We start from the raw sequence: 19,632 nt of genomic DNA, 5'->3' as shown, positions 1-19,632 counted from the left end.
GGTATTCCATCGCCAATTTCCCAATGTATTATCAGGATTGATCTTTTACCGTCCGCCTTAGGGGTATTTAAGCTAAATAAACACCCTTTGGCGGTATATAAATAATTCTTCTAATGGAGGACTCAAAAACAATACTAATATTATTAATAATTTTGGGATAACAACTAAGGAAACTTGATTACGCCTCAGACAACAATCAATTAATATAAAGGGTATATAACCGGAGCGAACTTTCCAAACTTGTTATATGATATATGTATATATTAAGGGTTGTGAATTCGTTTACAACAACCCGATTTTCTCGAAGCGGAGTTCGATTCGACTTATCCCTAGACCCGGATTTTCCCTAATTGTTTTCATTGTGCTCCCTTAATTTAATTAATTGTATGAGGTGTTTATTGTCATGGTTTATTTTTATCATATCATTTCACATTGATAATGGAAAAGTTGTATTTACCTTGTAGCTCCGTAACTCTTTCTCCGTTAACTCCTAAATAGACTCTCGGTTTGTAAAGGAACCCATTGACTTTTTTGAATCTATCATAGGCAATAGTTGCGTCAAAATGCTGTTTATCGTCTATATCCAAAGTCATCTAAAATTCCCAAGTATTTATTGAGTAGCAACACTAGGGTTTTACTTACTTGAAAAATCTTCTGATCGTCAGTGTTCTTAATGCGGCCTTTAGCAAGGATCATCCCAGCAGAGCTTTGCATAAGCATAGTTAAATTATTCCCAGAGCTTTCGGTAGTAAAATTAGCATGAATTAACCTTTTAACCTCCGACCCTGGTGTGTCAAACCTTAAGGATACCACACCCAAGCCTTTATTCTGAGTGGACTTATATTCAAACAAGTAAACGTTAGCTGTTGGATCAGATTTCTGGATGTGTAGCTGCAAGCTAGCTGGACCTGCTAACATAAAATCTGGAGCGTATGGTAGCTGAGTTGAGTTTTTATAGTTATAATCAAGACATAGCGTTAGACCAATTGCATCAGAGAAAGCCGACCAAGTACATTGAGTGCTGGATACAGTTGGGGTCTGAAGGCCACCTTGAGGGAGATCCTTGTTGTTTTGTTTAACCAATAATTCGGATCTAAAAGACAAATATAATTTATTCGGATTATAAATAATAAAAAATAAATATGGACCCTGCAGGCGACAAATTAAAAACTGGCGGACGCTGTCGAACTCGCTTTTAAAGCCTGCCAATATTTAAATGAATAAGGTAAGCAAATAAATTTATAAAATTGATCGATATTAGTTTAGGAACGTTAACTTTTAAACATGTCGTCGTAAATTAAATCTAGTTTTATTTGAAAGTGTACGTTTGAAAATTATTTAGAGAGGTTTTTTTTTAAATTTTGTGATGTGTAAAATTCACAGTCTTTAGTACATTAGTTATCTTATTGAAATGAACCACTCTTTAAATAAGATTGGCATTTAATTTTATGGAGGAAACACTGCATTACTGTGCCTATTAATTATATTCAATTATTGTTGCCTTTTTATACATTTTAATTACGTAAAGCATATTATACGACAGTCAATTTCAGTTATATTAATTATCCTTGTACTCGATATTAAAACGCCTATAAGGATAAATAATAAATAATTAAAAAAAAAAATACACAATAATAATTTCAATATTATACACATACTAAAAACATTAAATTATTGCACGATTTAACATATGAGTACCACAAATACATGCATAATTTAAATGAATAAATATTAATGATACCCACGCAATCCTAAATTATTTCACGATTTAATATTTATTTCATAATATTTTAACATTACATAATTATTTTCTATTAACGTTTTCTTTATATTTATTCATACTAAGTAAAACATATTACACACAAATCTATTCTGAGTTCTTAGGGACAATTTACTCGATAATGAATTTCCTATAGTTCTAAACAAATAATAATTAATTGAAAAAAAAAAAAGGAATATTGTTTTAAATATTGTTATAAATTAAAACACGAGTGTTATATCCATTTAAGTTATGCATATATAATTAAAAAGCCATACTTCACCTATTAATTATTTTCAATTATTGTTTCCCTTATATTAATTTTAATTAAGAAAAGCATTCAATTCCAGGCATATTAATTATTCTGGTAATCGATAATGAATCTCATTTAATGACAAATAGTTCAAAAAAAAAAAATAAACAATATTAATTTAAACATCACATACGTAAATGGAATATTATTTCAGATTTTAACATATGAGTATCACAAATATATGCACAATTATATGTGCATAACTTAAATGGATAAATATTAAACATGCATTTAAGTTCATTTAAGTAATGTATATATAATTAAAACTATATAAACAACATTAGTGTGCCCATTAATTATTTGCAGAATTATTTAGAAATAGAAGTAGAATTATTTTAAGATTTACCATATGAGTATCACAATTATATACATAACTTAAATGGATAAATATTAAATATACACACGTTATCCCCAAGTTACTATACACAACATATCTGTATTTATTAACTATTTTTAATTAACGTTTTCTTTATATTAATTTTATTAAGTGAAGCATATTACACACAAGTCTATTTAAAGTATAATAATTACATTGGTACGATGTTCTCGATAATGAATTTCATATACTCTTAAACAAATAATAATAACATAAAAATAAAAAAGCAATATTAATTGGAATATAAAGGACTAAATTATTTCATAAATTAGTATATGAGTGTCATATCCAATTTTTGTTTGAAAGGGTACATTTGAAAATCATTTAGAAAGTTTTTTATTTATTTTAATGCGATATATAAAATTTTAGGTGTTGACTGACGAATGTATGACTCCTAAAACAAGATTGGCATGTAATTTTGGGAAGAAAAGATTTCCTTTTAGGAAAGTATCTTTCCTATTAGCCATTCACTCCACTTGCACAATATAGCTTTTCACAAAATTAAAAAAAATATATTTGTTGCATGATTAGATTTTAATTTATATGTTGTAGGTATACAGATACAGAACATGATACAAATCAAATTATATTAAAAACATGCAAAGGTTTTCATCTGAATCACCACAGTCTCAGTTGGGTAATAAATTCTGTAAATATAAACTAGGGTTGAAGTAAAAATTATCTTCCAAGACTTATGGTTTGTATTACTGCTGCTTTTTGTATTGGTAAATAGATTCCAACTATTATTCCCCATTGGCCAAGATTATAATTGGAATTATAGTGATCGCTTTCTCCACACCTCCCTTACTTCAGTTGATAGTGTCGCAAAATTTTGAAGCTATTCTTGATGGAAGCATCTATAAGGCAAGTTTTATTCTATTGTTTATTTCTTATAGTTATATTTGGTGTGTTGCTTGTTTGAGCATCGGTTATCATGCCTTGATCCCAATATATCTTGCAATTAGTGGATCGATGGAATTTGGATATACCTATTAGTATCCTGATAAATTGAATGTATCAAATTCGTATAGTTTTATATCTGGTAAAGTAGTATATATTTTGCCATTGTGTGACAAGATGAAATTTTGTGACAGTTTCTGGACTTCAAGTACATTTACTAGATTTGTCAACATTGATTTAGAATAGGCTAATGGTAGGTTCGAATTATAGTAACTTAATCTTGAATTACCAAGAAACAGCCTTCTGTTCTCAGATATATTTCACTACACAAAAAGTGATCAAGCAAATGTCTAGAGGTTCAAATTGAGGGACTTAAACTGAAAGAAGAGCAATACCAAACCCAACTGAAAAATTGCCGTAACAGAATTATGTTATAGACTCAATCTGTTGATATCTTGAATAAAGAGATCTCACAGCAAATAACAGAATCAATAGCATAAAAAGTGGCGGGTAAAAGAAAAGAAAAATAAGATACTTTTAAAAGAAATTATAGATCTTATCAAAAAGACTAACCAAAAAAACTTGACAGCTATCATCCAAGAGCAAGCCGGTTTCAGGAAAGAATTTAGCACTTTAGATCATCGAAATTATAAGAACAATCATTGAAAAGGCAAATGAATACATTCCATTTCATTGGATAGCTTTTGTTGATTATGAAAAACCATTTAACTCCACAGAAACATGGACAGTCTTAGTAACTGCCTAGTAGACCACCGATACACAACTTTGAATAAAAATACATATGTCAAAGCAACTTTTCCCGTAGCACTGAACGACTGCACAAACAAAACCAAACTCAGCAGAGGATTAAGTCAAATCCATCTCACCAAAATTCTTTACAATTGCTTAAGAAAATTGATTGGGATACCAAAGAGATGCAGATAAATGAAAAGCTACCTTCGTTATGTGGACGATATTATTTTGTTTGCACAAAATCAACAGGATCTGCAGGAAATGATAACAGGTCTAAATCGAAATTCAAAGAACGTAGATCTTAAAAAAAGCACCGACAAAACTAGAATATAAATATCGAAATCAATAACACAAAACCAGAATGAACAGACTTATACAAGTATTATTATATTATTATTATACTTAGGTCAAAGATTGGTATTATCGAAAGGCATTTTAAAGCAGATTTATTTTAAAGGATAGCATTGGTATGGTCAACTTTAAGAAGGCATAAAGATGTTTTTTATTCAAATATCCCCAATACTCTCAAATCATGAACTTTTGATCAGTATGTCCAACTTTAACATACGGAACAGAACATGGGCGCTGCACAAAAAGATTATTTATAGATTAAAATTTGTTCAATGAGCAATGGAAAGGAGGATGATAGTCGCAACTGTAGATCTCTTAGTAACTCCTAGACTGAATAACAATCGAGGAAATTCGCTGTAGATCTAAAAGGGCGGAGGTCATGGAAAGCCTAATTAAATTATTTGTAGACTTTTGTTCGAAATTTAGAGTAATAGAGCGGAGACCTTGGACTAGTAGGAGAAACGAGCTCTTATTAGATGTATAGAGACTGATTGAAAATACATGAATCAATTAAGCACAAGGCCGAGAAGAGTGGCAGCGATGACATACAGTGATGATGATTAATTATTATTAATATTAGTAATAAGAATAATAATAAAATTCCGAAAATAGTAAGTTATGAATACATTTTAATAAAAATTCGAAATTTACAGGATAGGGATAATTTTTTGAAAATCACATTCCTTGCAGTATCGCTTTAGGTCCTACAAGATTTTTAACGATTTTTATAATTCCTCTCAACATTTCTAATTTTCAAGACCCTTATTACCATTCTCACAAAATACTTTTCACAACAAAAATAAAAAAATTGCATCATTAATTTATTTACGAACCTCAGATGTTCTAATATTGATTAAGTAAATAAGTTATAAGTTGACTGTCCCTTGCGTGACCTCTACATAAGTCAATCGAACATTTAGCTGCAGTTATGCCACTGAGCATTTCACACTTATATTATTACAAGCAAGATATAATTAATAATTTAATTTCATAGAAAAGCTTAATATGTCAATATATATATCGTATCCACTTAAGTTATGCATATGTAATTAAGAATAATTTTCAAAAATTTGGAACAAATCTGAAATTGTAGTTGGTTAAAATGCCATAAAAATGCTAAGTTTAAGCCAGATTATCGTTTCTAACAAGGATTATTTATTTCGTCGATATTTTTTTTTATTTATAGGCGAAATACTAACCTTGCCCCAAAAATGTTCACCGTTTTCTTCGGTAAACTGAACTTAACGCTAACAAGCTTAGCACCCCGTACTTTAACATCCCCTTTGACAGCAATGGAGGAATGCATGTCAGTTTTTAGTTTGATCCCAGTGCTCTCGTAAAAAGCGCTTAGCGACATCTCGGCTGACACATCCACAGCTGCCGTAGGCTCGAAATTAGCTACCAGGTCTAATTCCTTCTTTTTCGCAAATTCCGCAGCTCTCAGCGATCCAAATAATTTGATGTTAACCGACGATGTGCCGAGTGCCGAGAGAAACAACGGGAGGCCAGATCCTGTGGGAACGACGTAGTTGCTATCCAGAAACATAGTGGCTTTTTTATACGTTATTTCCTGCGGAGAAAAGAGAGTGGAAACAGATTAGAGGGGTATTAGGAGATGATTTACGACTGGGTTTATATATTTACAAATAATTTTTATCGCTTTATATTTTTTATGCATAATTTAAATGGGTACTTTTTATGGGATTTAAAGAGATTCAAGGCAAATAAATAAATATATGACAAAGAATTCTCTAATAACTTTATATACTTAAAGACACATACAAAAATATACTAATCCTTAGTTCTACCTAACCCTAGTGGACTAAATCTGGCTGTCTTGTAACATGTACAGGGATCTAAGGTGCTGAGATTACGCGGTAAGCCCCCAGGATAATTGAAATATAATATATAATTATCTTATACATACAAAACATCCATTATCTCTGGATTAGAAGTTTACTGAAGAAGCATCCCTAGTAAGTGCATTGTAAACAATAAATATTTCCTATAATATGAAAACTATTTTATTTCTTAGGGGTGAAAATAAGCCTTACCTTTCCTGATAAAATGTGTTTTAGGTGAGTGAATACATTGAACTGGTCAAGAGCATTTTTAATTTCCTGATCTCCTTGGAAGCTGCTATATTTCAAATCATTTCCGAAAACTTTCACTCCTACTGTCACCTATAAAAAAAATATTATTAATGTAACAAGTATCTAAAACGATCGATGATAGATTTTTTCTACTTCCGAAGAAAACGTTTAGGGTCAGTAATTGACCACTTTTTAAATTCGTTATTCTTTTTATTAATTCTCATTGGTGTAATGATGACCAAACATACGACTCTCAGTTCCAGTAGTAATTTTTTAGCAGTGACCAGTTTTTGTGTCTCTATAGCAAGGTAGATAATTACTGAAACCAAAATACTTAAAGCCCAAATCTCATGTAAAACTAGAAATACAAGCTCAAAATCATCAGAAATCTCTACTAAAATCAGGTGGCTTATGTCAAGGTAGATAAAGAGATAATAGAAGAGATAATCTTTAGACTGTGACTACTAGAACGCAATATATTCACTTGTCAATGTCGAGGCGAATTATTTTATTTCTTAGAGGTACCCCTACACTAAAAAACTCAAGTTCTTGACCTTTAGTGACTGGATTCTCGTAGTTTATTTAAGAAAATCTAAAATAGTTTTCAAAGTAGTTTATAAATCAATAAATTTTAAATTTTGACTATTAGAAGTCAAGAAAAATCTTAATTTATTTCTTCAAGGCACTCTTAAAACAAAAGTTTCAATTTCTTAAAATTTGGTTACTGTATATTAGAGATTTCTTTGAAAATGACTACAGAGTCCTCACACTAGTCCATACATCAATCATTTTCAGATTTTAAGTATTAGAACTCAAAATATTCACTTGTCATTACTAGGCGAAATATTTTTCATACGATATTCACTTAAAAGGCAATTTTTTATGTCTTACAGGCACGCCTAGAATAAAAATTCTAATTTCTTGACTTTAAGTAAATGGATTATAGTAATTTCTTCAAAAAAGACTAAAAGAGTCTTAATAGGAGTCTACAAATTAATAATTTTCGATTTTTTACTACTAAAATTTAAAATATTCACTTGCCAATAAGAGACGAATTAATTTATTTCTTACAGGCAGTCCTGAAGTAAGAATTCTTTTTTTAAACTTTTAGTGAAAGGATTTTAGTAATTTCTTCAACAAATATTAAAATAGTCTTTAGTATAGTTCATAAATCAATATTTATTAAATTTTGACTACTAGAACTTAAGATATTCACGTGCCAATAAGAGAGAAATTATTTTGTTTCGTACAGGTACTCCTGGAACAAAAATTCCAATTTGTTGAAATTTATTAACTGGATTTTAGGAATTTCTTTGAAAAAAAGACTAAAAGGCTCTTTAAAGTAGTCTATAAATATTTTTTTTTTAATTTTGATTATTGGAACCCAAAAAATGTACGTGTCAATAAGAGACAAATTAATTTGTTTCTTACAGGCACTCTTGAAATAAAAATGTCTATTTCTTGACTTTTAGTGACTAGATTTTAGGATTTTGTTTTAAAAAACACTAAGAGTCTTTAAAGTAGTCTATAAATTAATAACTACTAAGTTTTAACTACTAGAACTCAAGATGTTTACGTACCAATAAGATACAAATTATTTTGTTTCTTACAAGCACTTCTGAAATAAAAATTTCAATTCAACAACAAAAAGAGTTAACAATGAATTTTGAATTTTTCTTTAAGAAAAATTAAAAGAGTCTTCAGAGTAGTCCATATATCAATAATTTCTTTCTTTTACTTGTCAATAAAAATTCCTTTTTTAACTTTAGTGAACAGATTTTAGGAATTATTTTAAAAGAGAGAGTTTTTAGAGTAATCCATAAATCAATAATTTTTAGACTGACTACTAGACCCTAAGTTATTCACCTTGTCAATAGGAGCCGAATTATTTTATTTCTAACAGGCACCCTTAGAATAAAAATTGCAATTTCTTAATTTTTTTCTTCAACAAAGACTAAGTGAGTTTTCAGAGTAGTCCACAAATCAATAATTTCTAAATTTTGACGACTAGAACTTAAGATAAACACTTGCCAATAAGTGATAAATTAATTTATTTCTTAAAGGCACGCTTAAGATAAAAAATCCAATTTCTTGACTTTTAGTGACTGGGTTTCAGGAATTTCTTAAAACATTACTCAAAAGTCTTCAGACTAGTCCATAAATCAATAATCTTTAGATTTTATCTACTAGAACTCAAGATATTTACGTGCCATTAAGAGTTAATTTTTTTACAAGTACTCCTTGAATAAAATTTCCAATTTTTTAACTTTTAGTAACTGAATTTTAAGATTTTGTTTTAAAAAAGACTAAGGGTCTTTAAAGGAGTCTATAAATTAATAATTACTAAGTTTTAACTACTAGAACTCAAGATATTTACGTACCAATAAGATACAAATTATTTTGTTTCTTACAAGCGCTTCTGAAATAAAAATTTCAATTTGTTAACTCTTAGTGAATGAATTTTGAATTTTTCTTTAAGAAAAATTAAAAGAGTCTTCAGAGTAGTCCATATATCAATAATTTCTTTCTTTTACTTGTCAATAAAAATTGAAATAAAAATTCCTTTTTTAACTTTAGTGAACAGATTTTAAGATTTTTTTTAAAGGAGAGAGTTTTTAGAGTAGTCCATAAATCAATAATTTTTAGACTGACTACTAGACCCCAAGTTATTCACCTTGTCAATAAGAGCCGAATTATTTTATTTCTTACAGGCACCCTTAGAATAAAAATTGCAATTTCTTAATTTTTTCTTCAACAAAGACTAAGTGAGTTTTCAGAGTAGTCCACAAATCAATAATTTCTAAATTTTGACGACTAGAACTCAAGATAAACACTTGCCAATAAAAGACAAATTAATTTATTTCTTAGAGGCACTCCTGAAATATAAATTCCTTTTTTTTTTTAATTTTTAGTAAATGGATTTTGGAACTGTTATTAAAACAGAATAAAAAAGTTATCAGAGTAGCCCATAAATCAATAATTTCCTAATGTGAAGCACTAGGAACCAATATATTTACTTGCCAATAAGTGATAAATTAATTTATTTCTTAAAGGCACTCTTAAGATAAAAAATCCAATTTCTTGACTTTTAGTAACTGGGTTTTAGGAATTTCTTAAAACATTACTCAAAAGTCTTCAGACTAGTCCATAAATCAATAATCTTTAGATTTTATCTACTAGAACTCAAGATATTTACGTGCCATTAAGAGTTAATTTTTTTACAAGTACTCCTTGAATAAAATTTCCAATTTTTTAACTTTTAGTAACTGAATTTTAAGATTTTGTTTTAAAAAAGACTAAGGGTCTTTAAAGAAGTCTATAAATTAATAATTACTTAGTTTTAACTACTAGAACTCAAGATGTTTACGTACCAATAAGATACAAATTATTTTGTTTCTTACAAGCACTTCTGAAATAAAAATTTCAATTTGTTAACTCTTAGTGAATGAATTTTGAATTTTTCTTTAAGCAAAATTAAAAGAGTCTTTAGAGTAGTCCATATATCAATAATTTCTTTCTTTTACTTGTCAATAAAAATTGAAATAAAAATTCCTTTTTTAACTTTAGTGAACAGATTTTAGGAATTTTTTAGAAGAGACAGTTTTTAGAGTAATCCATAAATCAATAATTTTTAGACTGACTACTAGACCCCAAGTTATTCACTAGTCAATAGGAGGCAAATTATTTTATTTCTTACAGGCACTCTTAGAATAAAAATTTCTGGATTCCTTTTCTGAAATGAAAATTTCAATTTGTTCACTCAGTCTTCGGAGTAGTCCATAAATCAATAATTTCTTTATTTGGAGTATTACAACCCAAATAAATTACTTGCCAATAAGTGATAAATGAATTTGTTTCTTACAAGCACTTCTGAAATAAAAATTCCCTTTTTAACTTTAGTGAACAGATTTTAAGATTTTTTTTAAAAGAGAGAGTTTTTAGAGTAGTCCATAAATCAATAATTTTTACACTGACTACTAGACTCCAAGTTATTCACCTTGTCAATAGGAGCCGAATTATTTTATTTCTTACAGGCACCCTTAGAATAAAAATTGCAATTTCTTAATTTTTTCTTCAACAAAGACTAAGTGAGTTTTCAGAGTAGTCCACAAATCAATAATTTCTAAATTTTGACGACTAGAACTCAAGATAAACACTTGCCAATAAAAGACAAATTAATTTATTTCTTAGAGGCACTCCTGAAATATAAATTCCTTTTTTTTTAATTTTTAGTAAACGGATTTTGGAACTGTTATTAAAACAGATTAAAAAAGTTATCAGAGTAGCCCATAAATCAATAATTTCCAAATGTGAAGCACTAGGAACCAATATATTTACTTGCCAATAAGTGATAAATTAATTTATTTTTTAAAGGCACTCTTGAAATAAAAATTCCAATTTCTTGACTTTCAGTGACTGAATTTTAGGAATTTATTAAAACATTACTTAAAAGTCTTCAGACTAGTACATAAATCAATAATCTTTAGATTTTATCTACTAGAACTCAAGATATTTATGTGCCATTAAGAGTTAATTTTTTTACAAGTACTCCTTGAATAAAATTTCCAATTTTTTAACTTTTAGTAACTGAATTTTAAGATTTTGTTTTAAAAAAGACTAAGGGTCTTTGAAGTAGTCTATAAATTAATCATTACTAAGTTTTAACTACTAGAACTCAAGATATTTACGTACCAATAAGATAGATTCTTACAAGCACTTCTGAAGTAAAAATTTCAATTTGTTAACTCTTTTGAACTCTTAGTGAAGTAAAACTAATAGTGAATTTTGAATTTTTCTTTAAGAAAAATTAAAAGAGTCTTCAGAGTAGTCCATATATCAATAATTTCTTTCTTTTACTTGACAATAAAAATTGAAATAAAAATTCCTTTTTTTTTTAATTTTAGTGAACAGATTTTAGGATTTTTTTTAGAAGAGACAGTTTTTAGAGTAATCCTAGACTGACTACTAGACCCTAAGTTATTTACCTTGTCAATAGGAGGAATTATTTTATTTCTTACAGGCACTCTTAGAATAAAAATTGCAATTTTTTAAAATTTTTTTTCAACAAGGATTAAAGAGGTTTTCAGAGTAGTTCACAAATCAATAATCTCTATATTTTGACGACTAGAACTCAAGATTCTTTCTTCTTAGAAGATTCTTCTTAGAGGCACTCCTGAAATATAAATTCCTTTTTTTTTATTTTTAGTAAATGGGTTTTGGAAATGTTATCGAAAAAGATTAAAAAAGTATTCAAAGTAGCCCATAAATCCATAATTGCCTAATGTTAAATAATAGGAACCAATATATTTACTTGCCAATAAGTGATACATTAATTTATTTCTTAAAGGCACTCCTGAAATGAAAATTTCAATTTCTTGACTTTTAGTGACTGAATTTTAGGAATTTATTAAAACATTACTCAAAAGTCTTCTAGTTCTAGTTCATAAATATACTACTCTTAACTATTAGAACTCAAGATATTTACGTGCCATTTAGAGTAAATTTTTTTACAGGTTCTCCTTGAATAAAAATTCCAATTTCTTGACTTTTAGTAAATGGATTTTAGACATTTATTTAAAAGAGAATAAAATGGATTTCAAAGTATTTCATAGGTCATTATTTTTTCCTTATTTTAAATAATAATGCTGAGAAAAATTACTAAAATTTTATATAATTTAAAAGTGACCTTATATTAAGTAATTATTTTTGAAAATTTTTATTAACTGGTCAATTATTGAACATTTGACGCACTAGTATATAAAAAATTTTAAAAGGTAGAAAAATATGTCAAATTGAGCGAATTTGAATCCAGGACCTTTTATATATAAATTAGACATCAGAATAACTATGCCAGGGATAATTCGTTGCTATTTCTTTTACAATGATTTAAACGACTTTGGGATGACCGTGTGTAATTTGTTCATCCACAATCAAATTAAAGAAATGTCAGAGTACGTACTGCATTAAGAAGTTGAATTGTATAAACCCTAAAAAGTTTGTACTTTAATTATTTTAAGTCATCTAATTACTTTTGGTTCATTTTTGACATCTCTAGCATTATCAGCGAGTTCTTGGACTCGATTCTCGACCCGATCGTTCTCATTAGCAGCTCGTATCCACCTCGTCTTATATTCCTCGATTTTTTCTTTAATACCCTCGGCCTTCCCTCCTGGACCGAAAAGCGACTCGAAATAACGTTCGAAGCCCTCCATTCTACCTTGGACCTATAAAAGCGAAAGAAATATGGTTTATAAAAGACCCTGTGATTATTTTATAATATATTACCTCGAAGAGGTTGACGTATTTGCCGAATAAATCAACGGTGAGGTTTAACATGGCAGATCTCGGGATGTAGGACGATGGGGAAAACAGTATATTTGTCTCGTACGTGCCACCTTAAAAAAAAGAGAGAAAAATTTATTTTTACCAATTCATTGTTTTGATAAAGATTTTACACTTACCAACGTTGTATTCGTCAAAATATAAAGATCCCTCCTTATTATGCGAGAATTTCCTCACGTCCGAGCTGAATTTACTAATTAGATTTTCCTCGGATAGCAAACTTTGGATCTCGACTTTCAATGGATTTGCCGACTTAACTATATTGTGCAAATGTGACCACACAAATGAACCGACTAAAAAATTAATAAAATTTAGAGGTATCTAGGCGGAGAGCACGGTTTTTCAAAACCTCCTTTATGAAATTTAATCTAAAATTTTATTAAAAGCTGAGTTAGAGGTCTTGAGAAGACTTAATATTAAAATCTGCATACAAATACGTTTGTTATGAAGTTGGCCCTAGAGATACGTTGGCAATTTTACTTAAAAATGCGCTACGGAAGTTTATGCCTTAACGTCACCACAAGGACAGTTGTTTTACTGGGAGCGTTTTATTTATGTACATACAGGTTGAGTCTTTTATAGTTCTTTGACCTACCAATCTGATATACATAGTTGTCATTATCTTAGCATACAGATTAGAAAAAGATTTTTTCTCATTTTCTTAGTTAACAATCAATAAATTGTTATAATTAGCCAATGATTTTCCCATCTCCATCAACAATTTTTTTTTGTGATTTTTTTACAATTTTTTCGGCATTTCTAAAATGTAATATAAAGCAGAAAAGGTAAAGACTATAATTCGATGATCAAGATAAAAATAAGTTTTTAGAGCGGTCCATGAATCAATAATTTTTAGACTTTGACTTCTAGAACCACTTGTCAATAAGAGGCGAATTCATTTATTGCTTAAAGGCACTCCTGAAATAAAAACTCTTTTTTTTAACTTTTAGTGAATAGATTTTAGGATGTTTTTCGAAAAAAGGTAAGGTTTCGGCTAGACGATTGAATAACATAAAGTTTGCAGCAGATACCATTTTTTTTGCAGACAACCTAGCTTCCTTACAACTTCTAATGCACAGTGTTATATCATACAATATGATTTGGAAATAAACACTAACAAAAAGCTGATGATTTAGGAAAAACCAAATACTCTTCTATAAAAATTAAATAATTTAATGTCTTGGATACTTTAACGGGTCTTTTGTAAGTTTCGACTATTAAAAGCCAAAAAATTCACTGCTCTATAAGAGAGGAATTATTTTGTTCCTTATAGGCACTCCTCGAATAAAAATTTGAATTCGTTGATTTTTGGTGAATGGATTTTAGGAATTTCTTGAAAAAATGTAAGAGAGTCTTCAAAGTAGACTATAAATCTGTGAGAAACAAAAATAGTTGTCAATAAGAGACAGATATTTTTGTTTCTCACAGGCACTATTGGAATAAGAAATCCATTATTTTGACTTTTACTTAATGAATTTTCATTATTTCTTCAACAAAAAATAAAATAGTTTTAATAGTAACTTAAGATATTCACTTTCCAATAAATGACAAATTAATTTGTCGCTTACAGGCACTCCTGAAATAAAAATTAATGTTTTTAACATTTAGTGAAAGGATTTTAGTAATTTTTTTCATTAATGCTAAAATAGTTTTTACGACAGTGCATATATTATTAATTATTAAATTTTGACTACTAGAACTTCAGATATTTCCAATAAGAGACAAATGATTTTATTTCTTACAGGCACTCCAGGAATAAAAATTCCAATTTCTTGACTTTTAGTGCCTGGATTTTAAGATTTTTTTCAAAGCAGGATAAAAGAGTCATAAATCAACAATTTTTAGACTGTGACTACTAGAACCGAAGATATTGACTTGTCAGTAAGAGGCAAGATAACTCATAATCAAACATTTCAACATTTGTCTTATCCTGTGCTACCTTTAAAAAACAAATTAAACAATTATTATTTTCTCCTCAGTAAAAAAAAAATAAATATATATATAATTTTTTTTTCATTCGTAATATATATGTATTTATCCCGACATTAATCCTTTTCCTCCCCTTTCCCATTCCTTATCCTGTTTCCTTGCTTCATGCTGTTTGCATTTTTAACTTATATTATATAACATTTTTATATAAGTTTTTTTTTCACTTTAAAGCGTCATTCTTATATTTTGTTATATTTGTTAATAGGTATTTACTTAGGCCTAAACAGTTTCTGGCATCGCCTGAAGGCTGCATTGACACGGTCTTTTATTTTTCATGTTCTATTACTATTTTCCTTATATATTATTGTAAATCTGTCATGAAAAATAATAAATTTTGTTTATTATTATTAATATTATTAGTTAACATAAATGAATAAATTGAATAAATTTATGTGTTGCAGTTAGCTAAATAAACGAATTTTTGCTCAACTAACCTTGATTAACTTCTTCGTTTCTTAAGTTATACGCTATGGTGCGTACCAAAAGGTAGCTCGGACACCTCATAACTTGCAAATATGCAGCTATCCGTACTTCAGTGTCCTGTTCCTGATCTCCGAACATACTTTCGAAATAACTTCGGTGCTTTTCGCATGGAAGCCGCCTGAAAGTTTCAATGGCTGCCACCCGTATACCTACATCCAGATTAGAATCAGCCGCAAGTTTAAAAAGTTCCAACTCGAAATTCTCTGATATCACTCCGATGCTAGACAATGCCTTTAGTGTCACTATGATCTACGACAGATATATATTTTCTTTTTATTATAGAACTTTTCATCTAAGAGATAAAGATGCTTTTTATAATTTTATAAAAGTGGTCAACTGCGCAGCCCAATCGGATCGCAAAATATGGCGAACCGTTCAGTCCTCCGTCCGACCCACGCATTCTACATATCCCAACAAAAAAGAAATTGTATCAAATAATAAATATGAAATGGTCTTACCTTATCTTGAACAACCCTCTCTAAAATATCATTTAGCATAAGATCTTTAAGTTCACTTTCAAAATATTTCACAACCTCTTGGACCTCATATGTTTTTTGGCAGTCTTTATGCAAGGTGCAATAGGTGTGAGTCAGTGATGCAACACTGAAAGCTACATTAGACTGATACTGTTTCTCTTTAAGAATAATTAATGCTGCTTCCAGCATTTCCTTATCAGGATTCGGGATGAAGGCTAAAGTGCTCATCCAATCTGTGAGTGTGTCCTCTGGTACTAATTTCGCTTTTATCCGGTCTTTCATTAATCCAAGTGATCCTGCTGTGTTAACGTAAGGGAGAGCATCTAAGATTATTTTTCTGGAAAAATGATTTTAATTGTGATAGAGTGCATAAAGTTAAAGAAGTTCACCAGATGTGTCATTTAAAAGTCAATTATTTAAAATACTTTATCCTAGAGTCAATTAATTTTAAAAATAGATTTTAGAGCTCTCCAGTAAAGAGAGAGCCAAGCTAATACGGTTAAATAATCAATTCGAACTGAACTGATGGATAGAGATGGCTTAATAATTGTAAGAAAAATCCAGATAAAGCTAAATTTCCTGCTCGTATATACAGTGTGTCCCAGGATGAGCGAATTTATACGTAAAAATGATAACAAACTTTGTAGTTTAAATTTGACCGTTTGGCATCCATCAACCCTGCTTGATTAAAAAATAAAATTAGCATATTTTTATTATTTTAAAATCAAGCATGCCTTAATACAAGCATTTTTTAAATTTTGTGATAGGTAAAGTAGTATTTCTAGGCAAGATATAAAAAAAGTTTATAGGAAAAAGTTGTTTAGAATGCAAAATTATGCCCGAATATCGCATTTCATAACCATAGGCCGACTTTGATTTTTACGTTTTGTGTACCAATTAATTTTTTTATTCATATTTAATTATTGGAGAAAAACTAACTAATTTATTTATTTAATAGTTAAATCACTGATCTAAGAGTTACAAACCATTCTCAAAAATATGTTTGTAATAAAATGTTCATAGTAAAATGTTCAAAAGTTCATTATCGAAACATTTTTCAATATATTTTCTAAACATTTTAAAAGAATTTCAAATTTCTTTAATGGAAATTGAATTACAAGCATCTCTAATTCTTTGTTTTAGTAATTCCCTGTCATTTGATGATGGCTCGGTATAAACAATTTGCTTAAGCCGGCCCCATAAATAGGACAGCCGTCGTATTGAAAATAAAGATTTATTCTTTGATCAACTGGTAAAGGTTGTAAGTATTCTTCAAAAAATCTTTCAAAAATTTGAAGATACGTTTCATAGCCTCTTCAGACCCAAGAGTCTATTACATGAAATTTACAAAAATACACATTATCCTTGTAGGTAGTAATTATGTTAATAAAGCAATTTTCAATTTTTTTTGTTTTACTTTTTTATATTTATGAAGAAAAAAATACGTTTCATATATGATACGTTGGGATTATATCAATACAAATAAAAGTCGAACTGATTAATTTTTGTCGAACTAATTTTTTCATAACTAATTATTTAACTACTAGTTATTTCATAACTAATATAATATTATAAATATTACATTAGTTATGTAATAATAACTCAAAACAATTTCTGTCAACGCTACAACACAGAAAAATATTGCAGGAGGTGCATTTTGCAAATGTTAATTTTCCACAGCCAGGTTTTCGACATTTAGATCGTGATTTTTGCTGGTTCTTCATGAAAGTAGATAAATGCTTATTTCCTTTTTTTCTCTCTTGTCTGATACGGGCTCAACTTTTCTTTGCTTGCGAGAAGTTGGTAATTCATCTTCTTCTTCCTCAATATCATTTTTTTCTTTTTTGCTTTCATTAGCAGAGTGAATTAACGATTTACCCAGCGAGAGTTTAAAATCAAGATAATCCATAATATCCTTCTTTGCATCATTTAAAGACATAGCATTCTCTCGGTATTCTAACCAGTTAGCAGCAATTACGATTATATTATTAATTACAATTACTGCTACCTATCGAAACTCATTTGCTCCCTTGATATCTTGTCATCTTCTACAAGTTTCAGACGACAGCGCAAACCAAAGTATCGGTCTCTGTTAATATTATCAGATATCATGGGAACCCTCATTTCTCTGGACCAAAACATTCGAATTCTTGGAAGTCCGTAAATTCCCATTAATATCGACACTCCAAAAAACATTTTTATTTCATCAGAAGTAGTCTCGAAAGAACGACCTTTATCCTTTACTTCTCTCATGTTTGTATAAAGTGCAATATCTTCGTAAAAGTCGTCTGAAATGTATTTTTCTAAATATTTGATGGGGTACTCTAACTCTTTGTTTACATCAGCAGCATCATTCAAAAATGGAAAAGAATGTACCTCTAGCTTAGCAGTTGGCCCCAACTTTTTTTTCTTGCTGGGAGAAAATAGGACAAGGGTAGGTAATCGTCTGATGATGAAGAGTCGGTTTGTTGATCTTCTTCATCTTCAGCAAAATGCGTTGTCAGGTCCTCCTCTTCATCTTCTGATGACAGCTCTCCGATAACCGACTGGTTCAAATCAATGTTGTCTGCTAAATCTTGAAGCTCCTTTTGTCTTAAAGGTCCTAAAACAAAAATATTATTATCAAAAAATAAAAACTAAAAGTAGTTTTAATCAACTAAAAAATAATAATATAATATATATCTGAATCGGTACAATCCCAAGGTATCACCTTAACTAAAACTCTCCAAATCATCCGAAATTTTAACTTTTTTTATAATTTTTTATTAAATCGTAATTCTGCAAGCTACAAACTATATTTTAAACAAAACAAAATAATTAATTTTTCTATACTTACGCTTATTTCTACTTAAAACCATGGTCCAAGAATCACAAGTCCAAACGTAAACAAACCGCATAAAATTATAACCTCAAAATGTCAAAATCGCGTGCGGAAAAAAATATAAAGGCTCCAGTACACGTTCAGCCATTGAGTTGGGCCAATGTGTACAGGACCGTTTGGCGTTACTTGGTGATTGGCAGCCAGCGTTGGTCCACGAACCGAATGTTGTCGGTTTTTTGTGCACAAATCAAAGGATCTTGGCGCCATTTACAAACCAGCGTTCACACGTTGGTCGTTGATTTTACGGCGTAAAAAGTGAAATGACGGCTACGATGGCGGCATGGAAGAGCGAAGAAGTTTTAAAGTTTATAGATTTGTACCAAAATGAACCAGTAATATGGAATCCTAAACATAAACAACACAAAATTAAAAACAAAGTAAGTTAAGAAAGTAACAAAGTAAGAGAAGAAATAATGTTGGACAACATGATAATAAAGAGACGACGAAATAAGCAAAATATTCACACTCATTCGTACACACACACTCGTCCAAGCACTTCGCAAAGTTCAGATGAATCTGAATGGTCATATATATCCGATTCAGCACTTATAACCCTTATCAAGCACCAACTCAACGGCTTCAAATACTTTCCAATGAAATTTTATTTATTACTTAATCATATCTTTCAGAACTTCATTTAGTGCCACACAGACTTCAATGACTATGCGTGAGATCAGTGAACCTGATATTTTAAACAGATAATGTAAACTTCTGAAGCTATCTCCGCTAGCTAAATATCTTTAGGTCAATGCTAGTCGTATTTTTACTGGTATAGCTTCTCTCCAGTCAGTGTCTTGCTTTGCAACCATTGGAGCAATTTGTTGTAGAAGAGTTTCAAAATCTGCATATGACATCCGAATGAAATTATCACCACTCCCCATATGGATCTGCAAGAAGCTCCGCAAGTTAGTTGTTC

At 29.5% G+C, this 19,632-nt stretch overlaps 1 protein-coding gene across 1 annotated transcript in view; it reads right to left on the bottom strand.

Annotated features, from left to right (window-relative positions):
- The window catches only part of LOC126748627 (apolipophorins), a 159,640-nt gene that overhangs the window by 98,688 nt on the left and 41,320 nt on the right, over positions 1-19,632 (bottom strand). Inside the window, exons 5-13 of the mRNA XM_050457977.1 lie at positions 15,818-16,172; positions 15,311-15,608; positions 13,007-13,180; positions 12,831-12,940; positions 12,575-12,769; positions 6,507-6,635; positions 5,652-6,022; positions 643-1,093; positions 458-593 (exon numbers count right to left, since the gene is read on the bottom strand). Of these exons, the coding sequence (XP_050313934.1) occupies positions 458-593; positions 643-1,093; positions 5,652-6,022; positions 6,507-6,635; positions 12,575-12,769; positions 12,831-12,940; positions 13,007-13,180; positions 15,311-15,608; positions 15,818-16,172 (2,219 nt within the window). The remainder of the gene's footprint in view (positions 1-457; positions 594-642; positions 1,094-5,651; positions 6,023-6,506; positions 6,636-12,574; positions 12,770-12,830; positions 12,941-13,006; positions 13,181-15,310; positions 15,609-15,817; positions 16,173-19,632) is intronic.

Source organism: Anthonomus grandis, chromosome 22, assembly GCF_022605725.1.
Source record: "Anthonomus grandis grandis chromosome 22, icAntGran1.3, whole genome shotgun sequence".
NCBI lineage: Eukaryota > Metazoa > Arthropoda > Insecta > Coleoptera > Curculionidae > Anthonomus > Anthonomus grandis.
This window is presented reverse-complemented; position numbering and strand designations above follow the sequence as displayed.